This window comes from Lissotriton vulgaris, unplaced genomic scaffold, assembly GCF_964263255.1.
Source record: "Lissotriton vulgaris unplaced genomic scaffold, aLisVul1.2 SCAFFOLD_2113, whole genome shotgun sequence".
Lineage (NCBI taxonomy): Eukaryota > Metazoa > Chordata > Amphibia > Caudata > Salamandridae > Lissotriton > Lissotriton vulgaris.
In genome coordinates, this window is record NW_028252176.1 from 276,292 (window position 1) to 299,047 (window position 22,756).

The 22,756-nt window shown below is 47.4% G+C and overlaps 1 protein-coding gene across 1 annotated transcript in view; it reads right to left on the reverse strand.

Annotated features, from left to right (window-relative positions):
- The window catches only part of LOC147662647 (zinc-binding protein A33-like), a 90,359-nt gene that overhangs the window by 9,713 nt on the left and 57,890 nt on the right, over positions 1-22,756 (reverse strand). Inside the window, exons 3-5 of the mRNA XM_086951025.1 lie at positions 16,395-16,490; positions 13,366-13,599; positions 4,700-4,719 (exon numbers count right to left, since the gene is read on the reverse strand). Of these exons, the coding sequence (XP_086807151.1) occupies positions 4,700-4,719; positions 13,366-13,599; positions 16,395-16,490 (350 nt within the window). The remainder of the gene's footprint in view (positions 1-4,699; positions 4,720-13,365; positions 13,600-16,394; positions 16,491-22,756) is intronic.

Sequence of the window (22,756 nt, forward strand, 5' to 3'; positions counted from 1 at the left end):
CTACAATGTTTTCCAAAGGAGGCAAAGCATCTACAATATTTATAGGACATAAGCTATATACAGATGCAAAATTCAATAATATCACAACTTTTTGCAGCATTCTTCTGTGGCACAGCTATCTATAGATTTGCGGTGTCCTCCAGTGGCGCAACTATGCTGCATGAGGAGCTCTTCAGCCTCTGCGGATCTCCAATATCCTGTAGTGACACCCAGTAAAAAAGAAATCAGATTATCCATCAAGTGACATCATGCAAAAAGTGATAGGTCATCACGTTCCCTGTCAGGCCCCTTCAGCTCTTGGTCCCTCAATGTTGTGTGGCCCTCACATGAATGCCATGTATCTTCTGTCAGGAATCTCACTACCCTTAATCTGCATCCCTTGCAGGACAGAACCCACAAACACCGCTGGCTGTCACTCTGTGTCCATACCGTTGGTGGCTGCTTGTGTAGGGTTTGGCTTAGTGGTTTAAGTTAACATAAATTAAACCTGCCCTATTTCAGACAATGAGCAATGCTTGTGGTTGTTGATTTTCATGCCATACTCAAAAATCCAAAAATGTTTTGCCATGTCAGCCAGAAGTGCCGGTGAACCCTCATTACTGTGATTCAAAAATTCACCTAAATAGTTTGGGGCTTCATGTGAAAAGTTCATGTGCATGCACCTTACACACCATCCAAGTTTACTACAGCATGACAGCTCTTCCCATACTTAGAGCCCGAATCAGAGTTTGGAGGTGTGGGAGCGGGCAGCCACCGCCCCACTCCCACACTACCAAAGCTCACTGCTGCCCAATGGGCGGTGTGGTGGTCACGCAGCGGTGCAGTTTAAAGGCTATATGCGAGCCTTAAACAGCACAAGTGCAGGACGGCCAATGCACGTTCCTGCACGGCAGCACTAACCAGTCCATGCCGTGCAGGAACAGTGTGTGCATGCACACAGGGCGGCACACCATGTGCCCCCCCTGTATGCACCTCCATGCACAGAGGCAACAGAGGGCCCTGTAGTGCCCCCTTTGTTTCCCCACTGCCAGCCTTTTCAGGGGAGATTCACCTCCATGAAAAATGTTTGCAGTGGGAAAACTTGTAATATGCTTTGGGGTGCCACATATTGCTTCCCATAACTGCCAAGCCACTGCAGGCTGCATTTCCTGGCGGTTCCAGCAGGCTTATGGTGACCCGACCATCATACTTGTAATGCGGCGGTCGGACCACTGGTGTGGCGGTCTCTGGCAGCCACCGCACCTCTACCAAAAGTTTGGCAGTGCAATGGACCGCCAAACTCGTAATTAGGCCCTTAGTAATAATCAATACTCTTTCCTGGTATTTTGGAGGATTTAAATTAAAATGCCCTCTTTTTTATTTTTATAAAAGCTGTCAATCCTAATGTACCAGCTCCAGCATTTATGGGGCTTCTTAGGAGGAAGTGAGGGCTGTTGGAGTTACTTCCAGAAATGCTAACTGTGAGTTCTATTATTTGTCCCCTCAGGCACAAATTCCACTGCAACCCCCTGTGACATTTCAAGGGGCTTTTCTTATGTTTCCTCTTCCATCACTTCGCTGATGACAATTATTTTCCAGACTTATCAATAGTACCCGACGTGAACTGTGAGAGGGGAAATTAGCTCTGTTGTATGTACATGCTGGGACTAATCAGGTCCTTTCAAACACTGTTTCTGCATGGTGAAGCTGGCCTGGGACATCTGACAGCTGGCATGCTACCCTGTTTGCAATTGTGAACACTGGTCTCAGGAAGCAGTAACCCATTTCATAGCCTCAAAATGGTAGGGGCCAGCCTTATTTTTTAGGGTGAATTTGGCCAGTGAAACTGGCTGCTGGCCTTTTTACCCGTTTTCATCTGCTAACAGGACATGGAGGAAGCTGTCCCCTGTTCGAGGCCTCCTTCGCCTTCCTTTTTTGAGGATAAAAAAGGCCTGAGGCAGCTTACCTGGTGACGTGAACAATTCCGAACAAGGTCTGGAGCAGTGGTCACGTGTCCCAGTTCTCATTTTGCTGCAGGGTTCAAGTCGACACCAGCCCAACTCCGTTCGTTATATGTTATGTTAATTGCATTTCTTGAGTGTACGGTTACCCGAGGGTGTCCTGGCGCTGGCTACTATCTGTCCAAATTCCACAGTATGTATTGGCCTACATGGTAAACAGACAGGTTTTCAACCCCTTCCTGGATGTCAGCAATTCTGTGGTGCTTCTGAGGTGAAAAGGAAGCTCATTCCATGCCCAGGCGATGTAGGTGACAAAGCTTCTACCGCCCCAGGTAGCTTTTTTAACTAGTGGTACAACCACCCCTTTTGCTTCAGCCAAACGAAGGGCTCTTCTGGGGATGTACCATTGGAAGCGTTGTTGCAGGTAGTCTGGTCCTGTTCTGTGAAGGGCTTTGAAAACCATGCACAGGGATTTAAAATGAACCTGTTGTTTCACAGGGACCCAGTGTAGCCTTTTTATTTCCTTTTTAACCGAAACAAATTTTGGTGTCCCAGTCAGCAGTCTAGCTGCTGCATTTTGTACTAGTTGAAGAATGTTTAGGTACATTAATGTACAGACTATTACAATAGTCTACACGCAAAAGGATTAAAGATGACATCACTATCCTTTGACAGTTTGCTGGTAGGAATGATTTTATTTTCCTGATTTTATATTCAATATATGAACATGGCATCAAGTCAGCAGCCCTTCTCATTATTTGTGGGTGAAGGAAACCTGGGAAGGTGACAGCAGACCCGGTCCCTTGTTTGCAGTTGCCTCACTGGACCACAACACAGTGCGCAACAAGCAGCCCTGGCCCTGGAGGCGTGGCAGAATTTGCAAAACGAGTACAGTGGCAACTGTCAGCTGCTCCCGGTCTCCTAAACTCACCTTTTTCTAGGGTGAAGGAGACCTGGGATAGCGGACAGCAGGGCTAATAAAAATTGCAAGTGATATAATAAAACAAAATTTAAAAAACACAAAGAGCCTAAAGAAACTGCCAGAGTATGCCACTTAACAACTCTGTTTAGTAATGGATTTTTAATCTCTCCTGGTGTTCGCAGATACCAAAGTTGTATTAATGAAAACTACTGCTTGCTCCAGGGTAGGACTAAGGGCCGGAAGGGACTTTTATATTGCCCCTTAAGTGTCTAGGAGTGTGGGGGGCTGTTTTTGCCCTTCCTTGCCCACAGGCAGGGGCTTAATGGCAGAGGCGAGGATTTATGTTCCCTTGTCCTGCTCATAGACAAGGGGGATTCCTCTTGTTAACCAACAAAAGAGTTGGCGCCTGGCACAGATGACCACTGCAAAGGTGAACTCTGCCGCATCTGTGAAGAGTATAAGGTTCACACGCCTGCTCACATGGAACTCATATTAAAGAAATACAATAAGACCGTAAAATACATGTCAAGACTCAATCTGTGAAAAAATGAGAACCAGGATGTAAAAGATACTTTACATTCATACAAATTTAATTTATGTTAATCAGGAAAAGTAAAATAATAGCATTGGTTCTAATTATATCCTGTAGGACCCTGTTTTGAGGTGTCAAACTGTCTTTGACTGGTACCCAACCATTCTCCTTAAGTCAGAAAAGTTCCCACAGGAGTCATTGGAGTCTGGCAACCTCTATGAAATGGTACTGTTTCTCAAATCCTCCAAAGTAAATTAGTGAATTATTCAATGCTGGGGAAAGTCCCCCCTGGATCTCAATCCAGAATTGTTTTAAATGGGTATCAACAAGATTGAACTGAACCAATAAAAATATCAACCTGAGATACCCAAGGGGAGGGCTGACGTCCAGCTTCTTTCTCGCAGTAACAGATGTCACTGTTTCCTAGACCAGACCATCAATACTACACTTGCACTATCTAGGTGGTATTGACCACCAGGGTATAGAAACCCTCAAAATGAGGGTTGCTGAGACAGGCGTGAAATCTCTACACAACAGGCCACTCAATGAGTGACGCAAACTCCCACAATGGCAAAGTTCTGGCAATGGGATATATTCTGAAGCAATAGAAAATGAGAAGAGGTGGCACATCTGTAAGAAGAGACATGAACAGCAAGCACAGAGGAATTGACAGCATGTGTGCATTATCTAATTGGGCAGGTTTACCACTAAAAGTAAAATGGTGGGGCAGGACCATCTGTCATTATGGTGTGACATAATTTCATTTTATGTCAGCATTGTTCAAAAGTAGCACAGCTATTTGAAGTATCCAGTGTCACAGCTAGTCATACATGTTCAGTATTAGAAAATGTATCCACAGATCTGCTTTGTTTGGCTATGGTATTCTTAGGTAATTTTGAAAAAAAAACGTAAAATCCCAAAATCCATTACTTGAACATGCCATACAGATTAGTTCTCAACATTTAATTCATAGAATCCTCTAGAAAATCTTAAAATCTACAGCCTAATTAAGCTCTTCCAGGCAATTATTTTTCTGAGGCCAACTAATGCGCTGAATTTCATGATGTATACGAACACCATCCAAGTTGCTCGAAGTACAGGACCCCATGGCAAATAATGAACAGCATAAAACATTGATGCATAGGCCATAAACTTCAAGTTAGGCCAAGTGTATGTGTAGCGAATCAATTATCTGTTCCATAGAAAACCAAGTAAAAAATTTAGCAGAATATATATTTTTTACAGAACTGTACAAAAATACAAGATGCTCACGTGGTTGCAAGATTAATAGTGCCTCCTACTCACTTGGTCTTCAGATTATCCACCTAGAAAGGAAAGTAAAGAAAACCACATTGATTAAATTTTTTCCTGACTCTCCAAATCGGACTTTTGTGTCATCGGAATAGGTAAACATCATCAAAAACAAATTATCTCGCAAACCATTTCTGTGAGTAGTCTTCAGGAAAACTACAATAGTGTTAAGTTGGTACTTGTACCTCATCAATATTTGTTTTGAAACGCAACTTCATTCCACTTTTGCAGTTTCTAGGTTTACCCTGTGTTTATATTAACCAATGAAATGGGTCTCAATGTGTCCACCTTTAATCAATGCATAGCAGAGCTGGAGCTGCCCGATTTGAATGGCCAACTGCAAGCCACACTGAGATGTCAGGCGGAAGGAGTAGTTTCGGTCCTGTAACTTGAGTTCTGTAGTAGGGGTATCTCTGTTCTAGTCATAATCTAGTGAATAGTCCCGCTCATGAGCGTGGACCCCGGAGCAATCAAAAATAATCTCTTAAACGGTCTAACAATGCAGTCCTGCACAGACACTTAAGAGAGAATTTAAAGACATATAATGCAGCCTATATCCACAGGCTACACTGTCCAGTACTTCAACTAGACATTCCACCAAAACCACACACAGCACAGCCTGCCAAGTTTTCTCCATAGAGAAACCTTCCCCTTTAAACAGCAAAGCCTCTGGAATTATAGAGAGGAAGGGAAGGACAGACAAGCCCCATAGGCTGCCATTATGTGGCTCAAAAAGGGATACCGTGCCTTTAAGGAAACTTTCCAGAACTTTCTTAGTATCCTAGAATGCCCAGCAGGTCCCATTTACTTTCAGTTCTTTTTGAAGGTGTATAACGCCAGACCTGTAGCATTCCGAACATTAACATCTGTCTCCACCGGGGAGGAGGGCGGGCGCTTATGACTATAACAGAGATACCCCTAATACAGAATTGGAGTTACAAGACAGAAACTACTCCTTCTGTAGTAGGGGATCTCTGTGTATAGTCATAATCTAGTGAATAGAATGGCAAGCCCATCCCCACACCAAAGCGGCGGTGGAGAGAAAAATGAGTACCACACCACTACAGTGCGAAATGATTTCGCAGCGAAGCCTGCCCAACCTGAGCGTCTGCCCTGGAATCAGTGTCCAGACAGTAATGCTTAGCAAAGGTATGGACCGACTTCCAAGTGGCCGCCCTGCAGATTTCTGCAATGGGAACATTACTTAACAAAGCAGTCATGGCAGCTTTGCCCCTGGTGGAATGAGCCTTAGGTTTATCCCTAAGGTCTTATTAGCCTTTTGATAACACAACTGTATACAGGACACTATCCACCTCGAAATAGACGGTTTCGAAGTAGCAAGACCTGTCCTGACCGATCCATAGTTGATAAACAATTGGTCTGACCTACGAATATCCTTGATTTTATCCAGATAAAATTTCAACACCCTCCTGACATCCAGGGAATGAAGAGACCTTTCCGCTGGAGAGGAAGGGTTCTGAAAAAACGTAGGTAAAGTTATGGTCTGGTTAACATGGAAATCAGAAATAACCTTGGGAAGAAATTTAGGGTGAGTACGCATAACAACCTTAGCAGCGTGAAATACAGTATAAGGTTCTTGGCAACACAACGCCTGAATTTCACTCACCCTGCGGGCCGATGTAATGGGCACGAGGAACGCCGCCTTCCAGGACAGGTGCTGCAACGAAGCCTTATGAATAGGTTCAAAAGGTTCTTTCATCAATCTGGACAGCACCACATTCAATTCCCATGAAGGCGAAGGAAGCCGGACAGGAGGAAACACTTTCTTCAAGCCTTCCAAAAAATTTGTACGCATAAGAAGTCCTAGTGGAAGGTCTCTTGGCTTCCTTCAGTATGTCCATACAATCTGCAGGGAGATTTAAATGGCCATATTACACTATCTCAGGAGCCATGCCGCCAAACTCAAAGACGAGAGATTGGGGTGCACCATCTGCCCCCCGAACTTCGTGAGAAGGTCCGGCCGACACGGCAGTCGTAGGTGAGGCTGAAGAGACCGGTGGAGCAGGTCCGTGAACCACCACTGCCTGGGCCATTCCGGAGCAATGAGGATCATCCGCGCCCAAGACTGGGCCAGCTGGATGAGCACCGCCGGAATCAGGGGAATGGGTGGCAAAGCGTACATCAAGCTGTTCGACCAGTTGATCTATAACGCGTTCCCCAGCGTCCCAGGTTGGTAATGCCTCGAGGCGAAGTCGCAGCATTTGCTGTTTTCGGCGGTGGGGAACAGATCCACGTCTGGAGTGCCCCACACGGCGAAGATGTCTTCGAGCACTTCGTCGTTTATGACCCACTCGTGGTTTTCTTGCAGCAGCCTGCTGGGGGTGTCCACCTGAACATTCTGTACACCGGGCAGAGGAGTCGCCGTTATCGTCAATCCTCTGGCTAGCAGCCAGTACCAGATCGCCTGCGCCTCTTGCGACAGTGTGCGCGATCTCGAGTCCCCCTGCTTGTTGAGGTAATACATCGTGGTCGTATTGTCAGTCTGTACAAGCAAGGAGGTGGTCTGGAAGGACAGAAGAAAGCCCTTCAGTGCCAAGTGAACAGCTCAGAGTTCCAGGAAATTGATGTGATATGTGGACTCCGACGGAGACCCCGTTCCCTGGATCTGTAGATGGTCTGAACGCGCTCCCCAGCCCAGGAGAGACGCATCCCTCACGATAGTCCAAGTCGGGATATCCTTGTGGAAAGGAACCCCTCTGAGGATATTCTCTGCCGAGCACCACCATTTCAGGGACTGTTGGGCGTGAAGAGACAACTGAATCAGGTCGTCCCAACACCCTTTCCTCTGGCCCCACTGGTCCTCCAAACATTCCTGTAGCGGCCTCATGTGTAGGCGCTTGCGGAGTGAGGAAGATCCAAGAGGCTATCGATCCCAGTAGAGAAGACACCGTCCTCACTGTTGTAGACGGAGCAGCTATGAGAGCCTGAGCCTTCCGAAGGATGGATAAGCGTCTCTCCTCCGAGGGAGACACGCTTGCCGACAATGTATTGATGGAGGCTCTCAAGTACTGCAGGCACTGTACCTGAATCGGGACAGACTTGGACAGATTTATGTGCAACCCCAGACGGTTCAGCAGGACGGCCGTCCTGTTGAAGTGCATTTGCGCTTCCTGGAAGGTGGAGGCTTTGATCAACCAATCGTCCAGGTACGGGTAGACAAACCCCTTGTTCTTTCTCAGGTGCGCTGCTACCACAGCCATGCATTTCGAAAAAGTCCTGGGTGCAGACTTCAGTCCAAACTGTAGTACGGTGAACTGATAGTGATTGGTGCCGATGAGGAAGAGCGGGAACTTCCGATGTTTCGGTGCAATGGGCACCTGGAGGTACGCATCCTGCAGTTCCATAGCGCACAGCCAGTCTCCTCTTTGCAGCTTAGGATAAATCCGGCACGAAGACAGCAACCATCAGTTTGCTTAACCCAAAACCAGAATGGACCTGCACTCGTTCTGGTCCTTCGTTCGCACCCGAAAGCACTGTGAGTACAGACCCTCTCTTAGAGACCGAGGGACATCTTATCTCCCTTCTTCATAACAGGGTAACGGCCTCTGCTCGGAACTCGCGCAGCTGGACCTGTGAGCAAACCGGTGGAATTGCTGGAGGAGGGCTGACAAACGAAGACTGTCTTAGACCCGGCCGGCCTTTGTTCGCCGAGGAGCATTAAGCTCTCCCGCGTATGCGCACAATATACTTGTGAATTATTAAATGGCGGCCCAGGACCACAGACAAATCCTGGGAGGAAAAACGCCGCTGGAAAGGGCGGAAGGCCTTACGCCATTCTCCACGCTTCCCCAAACCTACAGCCACCAAAAGTCTCCGATTCAGACTTCATGCGGACCACTCACTACCCTCATGGCAGCCCAAGGGTTGCCCAAAGAATGGGAGAGTAGAAGCACACTACTGTGCCGCAGGCTGCAGAGATGTCAGACGAATACAAGTATGGCAACGTAGGAAAAACCCAAGGCAATACCTGGGGGTCGCCAGGAGAGAAAAACTCCGCTCCAACACCAATAATTAGATCTGAAACTATCAGGCCCTTTAGACTATCCCTTGTAAGGCTTCCTTCCTGTCTCTCGGCAGGTGAACCACAAATCGGTGAAGAAACACCCCCACACAGGGATCTTACCAAAACAGCCCAGCAACAGAGGGCCACAGCATGCTGTCTGCATGCCGTCACTCCTGTGACCAAGTGAGGAGTACGTTCAAAGCCAGAACTTCCTGGCAGGTGGCAGTGGACAGTAAAGTACTGCCCACCAGTGAAGAACCCGCTAGGAGGAAAATTTGTAAGAGTAGGAGAGCACCTCCCCGTACTCATGGAAGATGCATCCCTGGCATCAAGGCATGGGGGTTCGCAGACTGAGGGGCCAAAGGCCCCTGAGGTGGTGGGTGGAAGAGGGACCAGAGAGAATTCCGAAACATCCCCGGTGGTCACACCAGTGGTGGCAGAGCAGGAGGCGACCTAGACTATGAGTAGGTATGCAAATACTCAAAGCTAAGCATAAGGACCAACGTCCCTCGCTTACAAGTGGTAAGTAGCCACAGGCTCCCCATCTGAAGGGTTCCTCGACGCTGATCAACTGCTCAGCGCCGAGAGTGGACGTTGCCGGGAACACAAAGTCCCCTCCTACGATGAGAGGCTCACCATGGAGCGAGGCCTGGAAAAAGACCTAGGCGTCAAGCGCCGGCAAAGATCCCGCGGCGGTAACCCATAACGTCGACCTCACTACGACGTCACCATCACTAAGACATTGACTGTCTCTACGACATTGACCAACACCTTGACGTCAAGACGTCACTACGGTGTCAAACCCTCTCACTTCGACATCAAGCAGCACTGTACCGAGACGCCTAGCCATCCATGACGGTGACGCCTGGACCTAACGGAAGACAGCGGAGCCCATGCGACCAAAGCCCCAAAATGAGCATGACTGCCCTTCGACGTCGAGCATGACTGCCCTTCGACGTCGAGCAGTCGAGGTACTCCCTGACGTCACATTGAGGTACTCCCTGACGTCACATTGAGGCACTTCCATGACGTCAAGGCACTTCCATGACGTCAAGGCACTTCCATGACGTCAAGGCACTTCCATGACGTCGAGGCGCTCCAGGACGTCGAGGCGCTCCAGGACGTCGAGGCGCTCCAGGACATCGAGGCGCTCCAGGACGTTGAGGCACTCCATGACGCCGACCTTGTTCAACATCACGCCGACCGGAGTCCTGGGTTGACGGAGAGTATACCTGCTCTCTACGTCGCCGTCCTCGACGCTGACCGGAACCGCGTCATAGTTCAGACGCGCTCCTACTGGGGAGAACCACAGAGGTCACAGCATGGGACTCGGTAGAGGACCTACCCTCTCCTTACCCAGAGGCTGAAGATGCCTTCAAACTCCCCAGCTCCAAACCTCGAGCCGAAACCTCCTGGAAAAGAAGGTACAGAGAAGACAGGTGTCAAAAGACACAGGCAAGCACAGAATACAAACCCTGTGAGCTTCAGCTTTGGTCTTTAATTCAACTGCAGGCAAGCACTTGTCAGAAAGAAATAGTATAAAGACAAGAAGACGGCAGAAATTCTGCCCAAAAAAAAACACAGCAGAATGTAGATAAAGGCCAAAGACGTCGAGTGAAGCTGCCAAAAATCCAGAAATACACAAAAATTGAATTAAAAAAGCTCAAATTGAAGAGCTAATGCTCCAGGGTCCTGCTAGCAGGAGCCGGAAAAAAGAACTGAATGTAAATGGGACCTGCTGGGCATTCTGGGATATTGAGAAAGTTCTGGAAAGTTTCCTTAAAGGCACGGTATCCCTTTTTGAGCCAGATAATGGCAGCCTATGGGGATGGTCTGTCCTTCCCTTCCTCTCTATCATTCCAGAGGCTTTGCTATTTAAAGGGGAAGTTTTTCTCTATGGAGAAAACTTGGCAGGCTGTGCTGTGTGTGGTTTTGGTAGAATGTCTAGTTGAAGTACTGGACAGTGTAGCCTCTCTTAAGTGTCTGTGCAGGACTGCATTGTTAGATAGCTTAGGAGATTATTTTTGATTGCTCCGGGGTCCACGCTCATGAGCGGGACTATTCACTAGATTATGACTATACACAGAGATCCCCTACTACAGAAGTGATCACCACTGAGCCATCCTGCTGGATAATCCAGACCATGCAATAATGGTGCGAGGTAAGTAAGGAGGGATTAACAAAATGCTGGGAAGATCTTACCGTTTTAAGTGTCTAAATACACAGAAAAGATCAAAAGGTACGTATGAATTTAGCACTGAATAACAGAAAACCAGACTTAAGAGAGCCTGCCAGGGGCACATTACAAGAAAATGATTGCAGTATTAAAAAAAATTAAAAAATACATGAATTAGAGTTCATATTTTGTTCATTGTACATGTTGTATATGACAAAAGGTTCTTGGGACTTTGGCCTACTGCTTTATTATTAAAGCCCAATGACCAACTGCCATTTTGCGTGTACGCTCATTACTTGAGTTCCCAGTCAGTCAGTCTGTGGCAGAGAATGAAGAATTCTAGGAGTGGTGTTAGGGGTAATGCCTGAGTGCCGAGGGGGCACAACATTCATTCAGCACAACAGAGATCAGTTACTGGTTGTGGCGCTGGAAACAATGGAGTTGGTGCCAGGAACAGTTAAAGGCCAAAGGTTGTGCCCAGAGTCCACTGAGCATGGCCAAAGAGTGTGCCCTTCAGGCTCTGAGCGTTGACCAAGGCCAATCTCTGTAGCCAAAGGTCAACGTGCAGGACTGGGTGTGGGAAAGCGGAGGCAGCGGGTGCTGGGTGTTGCATACGGTCCGCCCTCACACCCACAACCTGCTGCAGAAGGTTAAAGGACCCTGGGGAGGGGGCTCTGGTCGAAGGCTACGGTGACAGACCACCTTCTTCACACATCTGAAGTTGGAGCTGGATGAAGAGGCATTGGGTGCACCACGTAGAAAGCCCATGTACACCTTTAACATTGGTTAATGTCCATCATAAAAAATATAAACATAGCACTATAAAGTCAAATGTTTTCAAAATTGAAGCTCAGGTTCTTTAATTGCAATGCACAATAGTTTACGTTATACAGAAAAACATATAAATTCACATAATCATTTTCAGTTGAAGGGATAATCTAGTTAAATTCCAATCGTACCACCCATCTAATTGTGGATGATGTGACAAATAAAATTGCAAATGACATCACTTGAAACCGCAGGCTTGCTCTTTTAAAAATCTGTGGAAGGGTAGGTTAAACAAGCCATGCTTCTATATGGATTCTTTACAGTGACAAGGATGTTTGTTGAAAAGCCGAGGCCAATGGCCATGCACAGCATGCTATGGGGAGGAGGCACCTAGTCAATGCCTGGAGTTTACCGAGTGTGGCCGATAGATGTGCAAAGCAGGTTCGGAGAAAAATGAAGTGTTGACAATGGGTCTGTTTGGAGCATAGGGTCTGCATCAGGAGCCTCATAGGCATAGCCAAGGGCAGGAAGCTAAAAGGCCCTGGGTGAGGGGGCCCAGCATGCAGGCCCCTGATGGACCTGAGTTCACAAGGGCCTGGCGAACTCTGGGTGAAGGAGTGTTGTCATGCAGTGAAGTATGTGTGGGACATATTGCTGGACATAGGGGACAGAGGCGGCCATGTGTGCTCACCATATTAGACCTGTCCGCTGCAGTTCACAAGGAGGAGAACAAACAACTTTTAAACCAACTTGAACAGATGATTGGTTTACGGGAAGAGGCATAGAACCGTCTCCAAATTGTTGATCACTGGCAGAAGGAACCAAGTTAAATTAGCACATTATATTTCTAATCGGCTATATTTTATGTGAGGTAACCCAGGAACCTGCTTGTCGTCTTGGCTTTCTTATGAACATGGGTGGTCACAGATTGAGGTCTACATATTTTTATTTAAATTAACAGTCTATGTTTATTTACTGTTGAACTAAAAATCATTTGCTTGAGACATCCTATACAGTAACTGAACATTCTTTGCATATTTAGAACGTGGTATGTTTGAAACAGCAAAGTTAAAGCGTTCCCATATTTTACAGGTATACTGAATAGCTTTGTCTTAAGAATTCATAATGCCATAGTTCATTAAAACGTTCACATATACATTTCTTATTATTTGTTGACCACTAACAGGGATAACGTCTTCTTTTAAAAGAGGCACATCATAACCAAATGTGTTTTTATGTTTTGCCTTCTTGAGTAAGACAACGTCTTCTTTTAGCCACACAGGTTCTCTAGATATATATGATGCTTCGGACTTTGCTCCTGCCCAAACAGATTTTAAGAGGCATCAGTCTATCAAAAAAATCGTTTTTTTTTACGGGGCCAGGAGGTCTGTTTTTGGCAGAGAAATCAATGATATCATAAAGGGGTATAAAACAAGAATCAAGAAAAGGGGAAGATACTTTGTATGACCATGGCAATGTACGGGGGGTGGGGATTAAGGTGGGAGACAAGTACCAGTTTATGTCTCACTGTGTAGCAGGCCTCAAGGGAGTATCTCAGCGCTGCTAGGTTAGCTTTACATCTATTTACATTGTGGCATCTGCTGCATATATGGACACAGTTGTAAATTATATATGACCAGACCGCCCTCGCCTTGGAGAAACCTAGCACACATCTTGAGAAGAATTGCTCACCTCCAGGAGGAACGGATCGCCACTCTTGACCATGGTCCGAGCGATCCCTTTGATGTCCCTCTCCAGCTCCAATATTCCATGTTCTATGTTCTGGATGTGTGATCGCAGCATGCTCAGAGCCTTCTCTTCATCCTCCCTCAGTTCCTCTAGAATACCGCTCTCTTCCGCTTGAAGGATTTGATGCAGCCACTGAAAGTTTTCCTGGATCTTTGCAATGAGATTCTGAGTGGTCTTCTGCAGTAATGGAGAACACGCAATACAAGAGAACATTGGTTCAGACCTCAGGCTTCGAATGAGAGGAAGATGTGACCCAGAATTAATTCACCTGCAAAACAGTGCAGCACAGATCAAGGTACCAACGGCACAGAAAAAGTCTAATCACTAAGAGGCCAGAAGAAAGGATAATGAGAAAATATTGGCGGCCAATCTAGACAGTCAGAAAGACGAAAGATCTAACAAAACAGAAGTTGAAAACATAAAATAAAGAGAGAACAAGCAAAACATGGAATGCACGTACAAACCAAGAAGAGAAACATACATATAGAAAATAAAAAGAGAAACAGAACTAATGAATAATACAGAAATAAATAAGATGAATCAGAAAGAAGGCAACATAAACTAAATATTAAAACGAAAGAACGAGACTAAAAAGAGAAAAAGTTAGAGCGGAAAGAAAAGGAGTAAATGCAGAAATGAAGATACTGAAAGATATAATGGAATAAGGTAATGGAGAAAAGTAAATAAATAAGAGTATATGAGCACAAATGAAGCAGTTAAATAGAGAACACTAGAATAACAATAATGAAAGCAACGAAGGAGCAGTAGATGAGAAAATGAAAAAAGCAAGAGTGGTAGCAGTGCATTTGCAATGCTTGAACTGTTGAATGGAAAATATTGTGTTATACGTTCCAATAAGTGGAAATTGGAAAAATGAATAACAACGTAGTACGGTTCAAACTTCAAAGGGGCAGGCACCAGGTATAATTATTGAACCTCAGACACAATCCCTTCAGTACAGTTCTGGACCTGTGGACACTGCCAGGAAGAAGCACTGCTGTGCTGCTGAAACGACCGCTATTCTGTTGGACTGGTGCTCTGTGGATTTACAACTTTTCTGGATTACTGCCTCGCTGGTCATCTGTCTTGCTGCCCTTCAGCATGAGAAAGAGGGAGAGGACCTACACCTGAACCCAGGGCTCGAATAATAACTCCATGGGGTAGTCTGCTGGCCTATTCAGAGTCCCAAGGACATAACAGGCTCCAAACCACCTGAACCAGCACCCAGATCCAGCTGGAGTAAGCCACTGACCCTCAAGTGGTGCCCCTCAGGACCTGGAATCTTGGTGTGGCCTCAGTGGAGCTAAACTGAAGATTTTGGACTATTCGCAACCCGTTCTGTCAACCCAACCCTTTTACGCTACACCATCAAACACTTGCATGGAGCATCACTGCAAAGCTCCTTCCTGACCATTCGCGACAACTGGATCTTCGCACTAAAGCGGCGACCTTTCATGACGTCTAGCCTGCTTCCCTGCTTCTCGCATCCCCCTACACTGCGTACAGGCCTCTCTGTGCTGGACTGAAAAGGTAACTTTTATGCTAGACTAACCTGGTCACTGTATTTGTCCGCACTCCATTACGTTTGGCCTGAACTTACAAACTTCCAGTCTTGCACGACCAGATAACTGCAATTGGGGCTATTGTCATTTAAATCTTTAAAATTCCATATCTCTGGTTCTTATTACTGTTTGAAGCGTTGCATAAATACTTTACACATTGCCTCTAAGTTAAGTCTGACTGCTTTATACCAAGCTACTAAAGGGTTGAGCACAGTTAATTTGGAGTTTGCTTGTGCCCACACTAACAACTATGGAGATTGCTTCTTGAGTAGGGTCTCACTCCCCTCAACCTGCAACCCAATTTCTTACTCTCTCATATTCAAGTGATTGCCTAAGCCTTGGCTAGATGACCAGCTCGTCTTACAATCATGAGACTTCAAGACCTGTATCCCGAAGCGGCATGACCACCCCCTGAATTGACCATGTTCTCCAACTAGAAAAGGGATTACTATACCTAGATATCTAACCCATCCACCTAGAAACCACTAGAAAGATCTTTAGGGCTCAACATGTGGCCCTAAACAATGTTCAAGCCCACAACCTCTCTTTTTGCTCACTCCTTTCCCAGAGGAAACATGCACATCACTCTCCAACAGCAAGGTTGTCATATACAAGGCATAATCAGCTTTGCTGCATAGTTCCCTAATACATTACACCATTATCCTCAACACGCTTATCTGCCTCTTTCTCAGCCCTCACCCCAAAATACCCACTGACCTGTGTTTCAAACTCTAAAACAGACAAGATACACCAGGAGGGGGCATCAAATAAAGAGATCTATTGATCTTTTCATACCTTTTACCTCCTACAACACGGATACGAAAGCATTTGTCTCTAACATTTTCCAATTTCCCACCTTAGTCTTCAAAACTCACCTGTACTACCACCCTGCGACCACTGGCAGACATCAGGTTTTCTATGTTCCTTTTCTAAAATCCAGCCAGCCTCGGTTGGCATCAACATATAACTGATCATTTATAATTTCAACCCCGGATCTTTACCAAATGTCCTTCATTTGCTTGGTCTTGTCTTGAGTCTTTTTCTTTACTGGCTCCTAAACAACTGTGTCAAAATGTCAATCCCAGAAATATCGAATTGCACATATATTAACTCCACAATATCAACTATCAGTATGTTGTCAAAGTAAGTACACATTTAGTCTTCTAACTCCACATGTACTCTATGTTCTGACTCCCCACCGCTAAACATTTGAATTCTCTCCCGCCCAGTCTGCTCTGCTCCCATGCTTCACTCAGACCTAAAGGGGCAGAACTTACTGCAACCCTCTTCAACTAAATCCTTATTTTGTACAATATATATTTATTTGTTCATTGTTTCTGACCTGCAAAAGCAGGTCAGAAACACAAAAGCTTTGTAGACATTTTAGAACAGCTGGAAGGGAAAGTTTACCTTTATGTTGGCTATCCTTTCTTCTGTGCCCTGCCTCATGGCTTCAAGGTCTTCGATCTTTCGATGGTGAGTCTTTGTAGCATCTTCCAGCTGTTTCTAGAAGGATTCCAACAATGACTTGCTTAGGAGTGTTCCTCTGGGTAACACAGCTGCACAAAACCATGGGCTGTTCTTCGAGCTACATAAACATGTGAATACTCTCTTTCCCACAGTGCTCCCTTCTAGTTGTTACTTCTAACCGACAGCACAAAATGGCTGCATCACTCTATTTCATTTATACAATCAGAATCTTCCCAAAAGAACACGTATTTTCTTTATATTCTTTTTAACCCATGTGGGCAGAAGTCCAGGCGTAGAGAGCCTTGTCCTATAGAGGGGTATCAGGAGAGTTATGTCTTCGGAAAGCTAATAAAGAATGATTAAGGCTGTGCCAACCCCAGAGGCCCTTCCGAGTCACATGCATGCCGGGTGCTCGGTATTCCTCTAATCGCTTGAAAATTCATTCTACTTTTGGCTTCAAAGCACTGGTGCCAACTCCACCCACCCCAACCCACAGCCCGCCCGAGGTCAATGTACAGCTGGGCTCTCAGTGTAAAATGTTAATTCTCTCACGCTTGATTTATTTGCCTGTTCACGTGCTGGAACCAGAAAGAAAGGACGGAATTAAACGCCTGCTAACAATGTATTAAACAACATGCAATAACCACACTAGAAATGCACACACAAGGGTGAATTAGGACTAGGCAGCACCCTTAAGTGGCCATTGGAAGGAACTCCCCTGTAAATAATGAAATTGGCTACTAGATAGGAAGAGCTCATTTTCACACATTCACTGCATCCCTAGAAAAGAGAGTTAGCCTTTTGGCGACTGGGATACTTGGTTTTTAAGGGAACACCAAAGGAAAGAAGCATTGGCATAGCCAATAAGTCTCGCCTTTGGGACCTTATAAGTGTGTAGCTAGGCAGCACACTATCCTCTGTGGAACAACAAGCAGGTGGGTTTACTTAAATTCCCACACTGAAACCTGCTCCCACTTATAAAGTAGCTGTATTAGCCTTTTAACGTGTGACGGGAGGATTGGGCACCAATAGAACACTGGCCCGGTGCATACTGAGGGTATAATTTGGAGGGTTAGTGCGATCAGCACTGGTAAGACTACTACGAGGGTCCCGAATATAGAATAAATTGCATGACAATACTGTACTAATATCTGAGGTGCCAGGAGAAAATTGGAACAGGACTGTACGAATATACGTGTATGTACCGGACTGAGCTTATAGCTCGCTAAGCGGCGGGGGGCTCAAAATATGAATTCTAACCCCTGTATTGACCCTATCAGGACTATTTTTGTGAAGATGGAAATAACATGCTTTTTGAGAAAATGAGCAAGTAATAAAGTTGAAAAAAGTATAAAAAACTAAAACCTTACATTTCATGAATAATAAACACGACAAATAGCCGCCTGAGGAGTACCGCTGTCCTTGTGTAACGGACAGATGAACCACAGCTGCACACGAACATCTAGCATGCCCATGCTGTAGCTGTCAGTCAGTCTGGCGGCGCTGTAGGGGCTAGGACGGAAAGCCGCTGGAGTTCTAGTCAGTTGAGAGCTTTGGAATGTACCACAAGCATGTACTTGCTATCGCAGTCAGGACAGGACTGAGACCGAAAGCTGCTTTGGGATCTGCTGTAAAATAACATCTCTATCATTCATGATACACTAAGCAAACATAGCGAGTGAGCAGAGCTTGCTTTTGCCCAGAGAGCACCCTGGACGAAAATACATTTGGCGCCCCTCCCATTCGCCCTTTAACTAATTGGCGGAGCGCACCTGGAGATCTGATCCCTCAGCACTGCACCTAAAAAAGCTGAAGAAAAAGAGAAATGCCTATTTTAGGAAAATCAAGCGTTCGAAATGCAACTTCTTCAGCCTCCAGCTGGACCAAGCAAAGAACCGTCCAAGAAAACTGTTCGAACTAGTCAAAACTCAAACTAAGATGCAGCCGCCTCAATCAAACAGCGCAACAAGCGATATTCCACACTGTGAAGACTTTTCTGCATTCTTCAAGCTAAAGACTGACAACATAAAAAGTGATCTCCTCATTGATGTAAGCCAATACTCCAGACCCATCAGCATGACCCCCACTCACCCGAAAAACAACGCTTCATGGACGTCATTCGACACTTACACTGAAGAGACAATTCACAATCTGCTTGGCACCTTGAAGCTTGCTAATCACTTCTCAGACCCCCTACCTGCTAATGCTGTGAAAGACTTCACAACCCTGCTCCTCCCACTCTGGACGAACATCATTAACAGCTCCCTTCAAGAAGGTCTCATCCCTGACTCCCTCAAAGAAGGGCAAGTCACACCCATACTCAAGAAACCTACAGCTGACCCGGCTGACATGAACAACTATCGCCCTATCACCAATATCCCCACCTTGGCAAAGCTACTGGAAAAATGTGTACAAATCCAATTGACAAAACACATCGATCAGTTTGACCTCCTCAACCCTCATCAATCAGGCTTCCGAGCGAAACACAGCACGGAAACGGCTATGACGCACATAATTGAGGACGCCCTCCAAATCCTTGATCGCAACGATTCCTGCCTACTCATCCTTCTGGACCTCTCCTCAGCTTTTGATACTGTCAAACATGAGAACCTACTGGAGCTGTTAAATACCAGAATGGGTCTATCCGGGACTGTTCTCAAATGGTTCACTTCCTTCCTACATAACCGGTCTCAGAAGTTCAAGATCAACAACGTGCTGTCTTCATCGGTGCCTGTAACATTAGGCGTCCCACAAGGCTCCTCCCTATCCCCCACTTTGTTCAACCTCGTCATGGAACCACGCACCACCTTGCTTCAAGCATCTAATGTACACTTCCATATGTACGCCGATGACACTCAACTTTACCTCAAGCTACAATCCCCGGAAGACATCAAGCTTCTGAACGCCACACTCAGAAACACCCAATCATGGTTGGCCGATAATCACCTCAAACTAAATGCTCTGAAAACTGAGTTCCTTCTGATATCACCTCCCACGAAGATTGCCATCACCCAGACCTGGCTCAAGGAACTAACGGCATTCAATGTCCAACCCACCATCGTGGAATCTGCGAAATCCTTAGGCATCACACTGGACGCCAAGCTCAACATGCAGCAGCACGTTAGCAAAGCTACTAAAGGAGCTAACTTCCAAATCAACACCTTGAGGAAACTTAAACCTTTCCTCCCTGCTAAGGACTTCCAAACTGCTGTACAGGCCCTAGTTATCCCCAGCATAGACTGCGGAATTGTGGCCCTTAGCGGACTCCCCATTACAACAACCGCTCCCCTAAGAGCCTCCTTGAACGCTGCCGCGAGACTCATCACTGGTTCAAGGAAACATTCGCATATATCCCCGGATTTAAAATCCCTGAACTGGCTGCCCTGAGGCCAGAATACAGCTGAAAATAGCCGTTATGACACATTCGGCCATTCACCACAAGTCACCCAGCTACCTCACCCATAAGCTGACTATATCTGGATGCTCGAGAACCAATAGAAGTACAAAAAATCTACTCCTGAAACCTCGTAGATTCCGGAAGGAAAAAACATGCAAACGCTCCTTCTCAGGAATGGCCCCCAGAATCTGGAATGCACTCCCTCCTGAAACCAGGCTTATCTCCTCTACGGCACTTTTTAAGAAAGAGGTAAAAGCCTTCCTTATGGCCAAGTTCACCTGAACTCTCCCGCTAATGGAACAGAGACTGCTGCACCGTTGCCGCTGGACTGGTTACCTGATTGACTATTGGTACTATCCTTGTATATGACTGATATCCTAGTATGCTACCGTTACTATATTGCTCCTAATAGTTGTTCCAATTACCCTCCTGCTGCCCCTACCCCCTTCCCTGCGAGCTTTAAGAAAGAGGTAAATGTCTAAGTACACCTGGTCACTATTGCTGCGGGACCCACGACTCGGTACTGTTTCGGTATCATTATTTACATGCCGTTTATTGGTTTATATATGTACTGTTGCTACCCTTTACTGCCAGGCTACCATATTGTACCCCATAGTGGATTTATCCACCCTCCAGTTGCCCCTACACCTATTTCTGTAAAGCGCTCTGATATCTGCAAAGATCTTGTTCGTGCTATTTGAATAAATAAATAAATAAATAAACTGTCTGTGGTGAAAATAACTAGGAGACCCCTGCACGTCCCTGCGCAGTGGTATCGCCCCGTGGTGCGACAGCAAAGGTCATAAATAAAGTGGCGTGGGGGGAAGCAATTCAGTTTTGCACGCTTATGTTAACAAGCAACCAAAGTGCGTGGCTATTCCTTGGGGTCCCGGGGCGCCCAGCCATAAGACATGACAGCCACTGACTTCCGGTATTTTATTTTCCGCTGAACTTGGTAGTGCTGGCATTTGGAGGCTGTTGTACAACTGAACATTTCCGTCCCTGGCCTCATTTTAAATTTCATGTATATTGCCATGGCATTTGTTGGACTTGGCCCTTTCCCCCAAAATTTTTCGTTTTTTGCCCCCCTAATTTGGGATGTCTCCCCCATGGGAATAAACCTGTATAGGCCATGTGTGGTAAGAGTTGCCCTGTTTTAAAATAAAATGTCACGAAATGGTGTGCAGGAAATATTCCCCCATGTTAGAAATGCACCTGACTGAAATGTTCTGTATGTAAAATGGATGCCATGGCAATGGGTTTTGCCACCTGACTGCCGTAGGTCAGCGGTCTAGATATTATTACCCAGCCACCTCTAGCTTTTGGAGGGAAGCCTGGCACCCAGGGTGCTCAACCCCTCCCCTTGAGCCAGTTTAGACCAGTTTTCCCTAACATTCTAGAAGGTCCTGGCACTTCCAGAGAAGCAGACAGAGTTGGGACAAGGACGTGAGGGGACCTGCTGCAAGGTGTTACCGCCACTTGGGCCTGTGTGCTGGGCCCTGCAACCATCCAACCCCCCCACTCTACTGTCCCCCAGGGACACTGACAAAGGAGGGCCCCCCTAGGTCCCTGGCGCTGTTGGACCTTGAACCACGCTAGTGCCGCCCTAGAGAAGCGCCCAGAAGAGGAGTGTGCGCCGGGGCCCTGTTGTGGGACTGTCCGCCCCCCTTGGGAAGCTGTGGCCCCTGTGGAAGCGCTGGACGGTGAGGAGCTGCGTGTGCGTAGAAGCGCTGGGCTGCCTGCCAAGTGCTCTAATCTTGAAACTGTGCCCCTTTATAGCGCTGTGTGTGCTGAGCGCCGTGTGGCCCCCGGAGCACTGTTGAGTGCTCTAGCACTGTGCCTACCAAGCGCTGGGTGCTGGCCACAATCACCGCCGCCGCCCGGGGCAAGAAAAGGACGAGTGCCGTGAGTTTTGGCGCCCTGATGCCTATGTACAACGAAGCGGGTGCCCACCCCGCAGATTGACGAAAAGACTTACCGCCGCGGCCCTAGGGACGCCGAAGGAGGAATCACCGCTGCTGCCCCAGGCCCTCTGGGTGTGTGGGGCCTGAAAGACTGTTGCCATGGTAACGCGTTGCTGTGAAATCGCAGCACTACCTGAATTTAACACTGCGTTCCCGAGAATCAAGGGCGCTGCCTTGCGCCGCCTGGAGGCCTCTTGCCCCCGCTGGGTTCATCGTTGCGGCGGCCCCCGGTGCCAAGGGAGGGTCGCCAAAGTGAAGAGTGGGCCGCGCTAGGCCCGAGAAGCCAGCCCCGACCTGCCCACGTGACGGGGCGCCCGGCCGCGTCATTGGCAGCGCCCCCGCCCTTGCCGCACAGCCATTGGCCCTCGCGGCCGCACCCCTTAGAGGCCGTGCCCAGATTGGCTGCTGGCCGGGCAGCAAGAGGAAGAGTCACCGGAAGGCCCGGAAGGGGCGAAGGAGGTGCTGCGGGCCCCCAGTGAGCTTAGGGGAGCCCCGGGATAGTGAAGCGCGCCATAGTACAGAGCGCCGGTGTCGGCGGGGCTCTCGGGAGAAGGAGAGCCCTGCGGGAAAGGGGACGGCGGCCTGGAAGTCCCGGGTCCCCGTGAGGGAGAGGGGCCCGGGGGAAGCAGGAAGATACCGCTGGGAGGGGCACCGAGGAAGCGCGAGCCCCTCCTTCCTCCTGCCACGACGTGAAGGTGCTGCAGGTGACCCACGGGGCTCCCGGTTGGGCAGGGAAGCCCCGCACCAGCCAGGGAGGAAGGCTGAGGAGGCGAAAGAAGAGCCCCGCAGGAGACGTCTGAAGGACTGCAAGAGCCCGGTGAGTGGGGCCTTGACCAAACTGTGTGGGGGGTGGAGAGGGCAACGGGGCACAGGGTCGGTGCTTGCCTCTTCCCTTCTCTTGGGAGACTGTTGTTGGGCCCTGGTGGCCCCTGCAAGGCGAC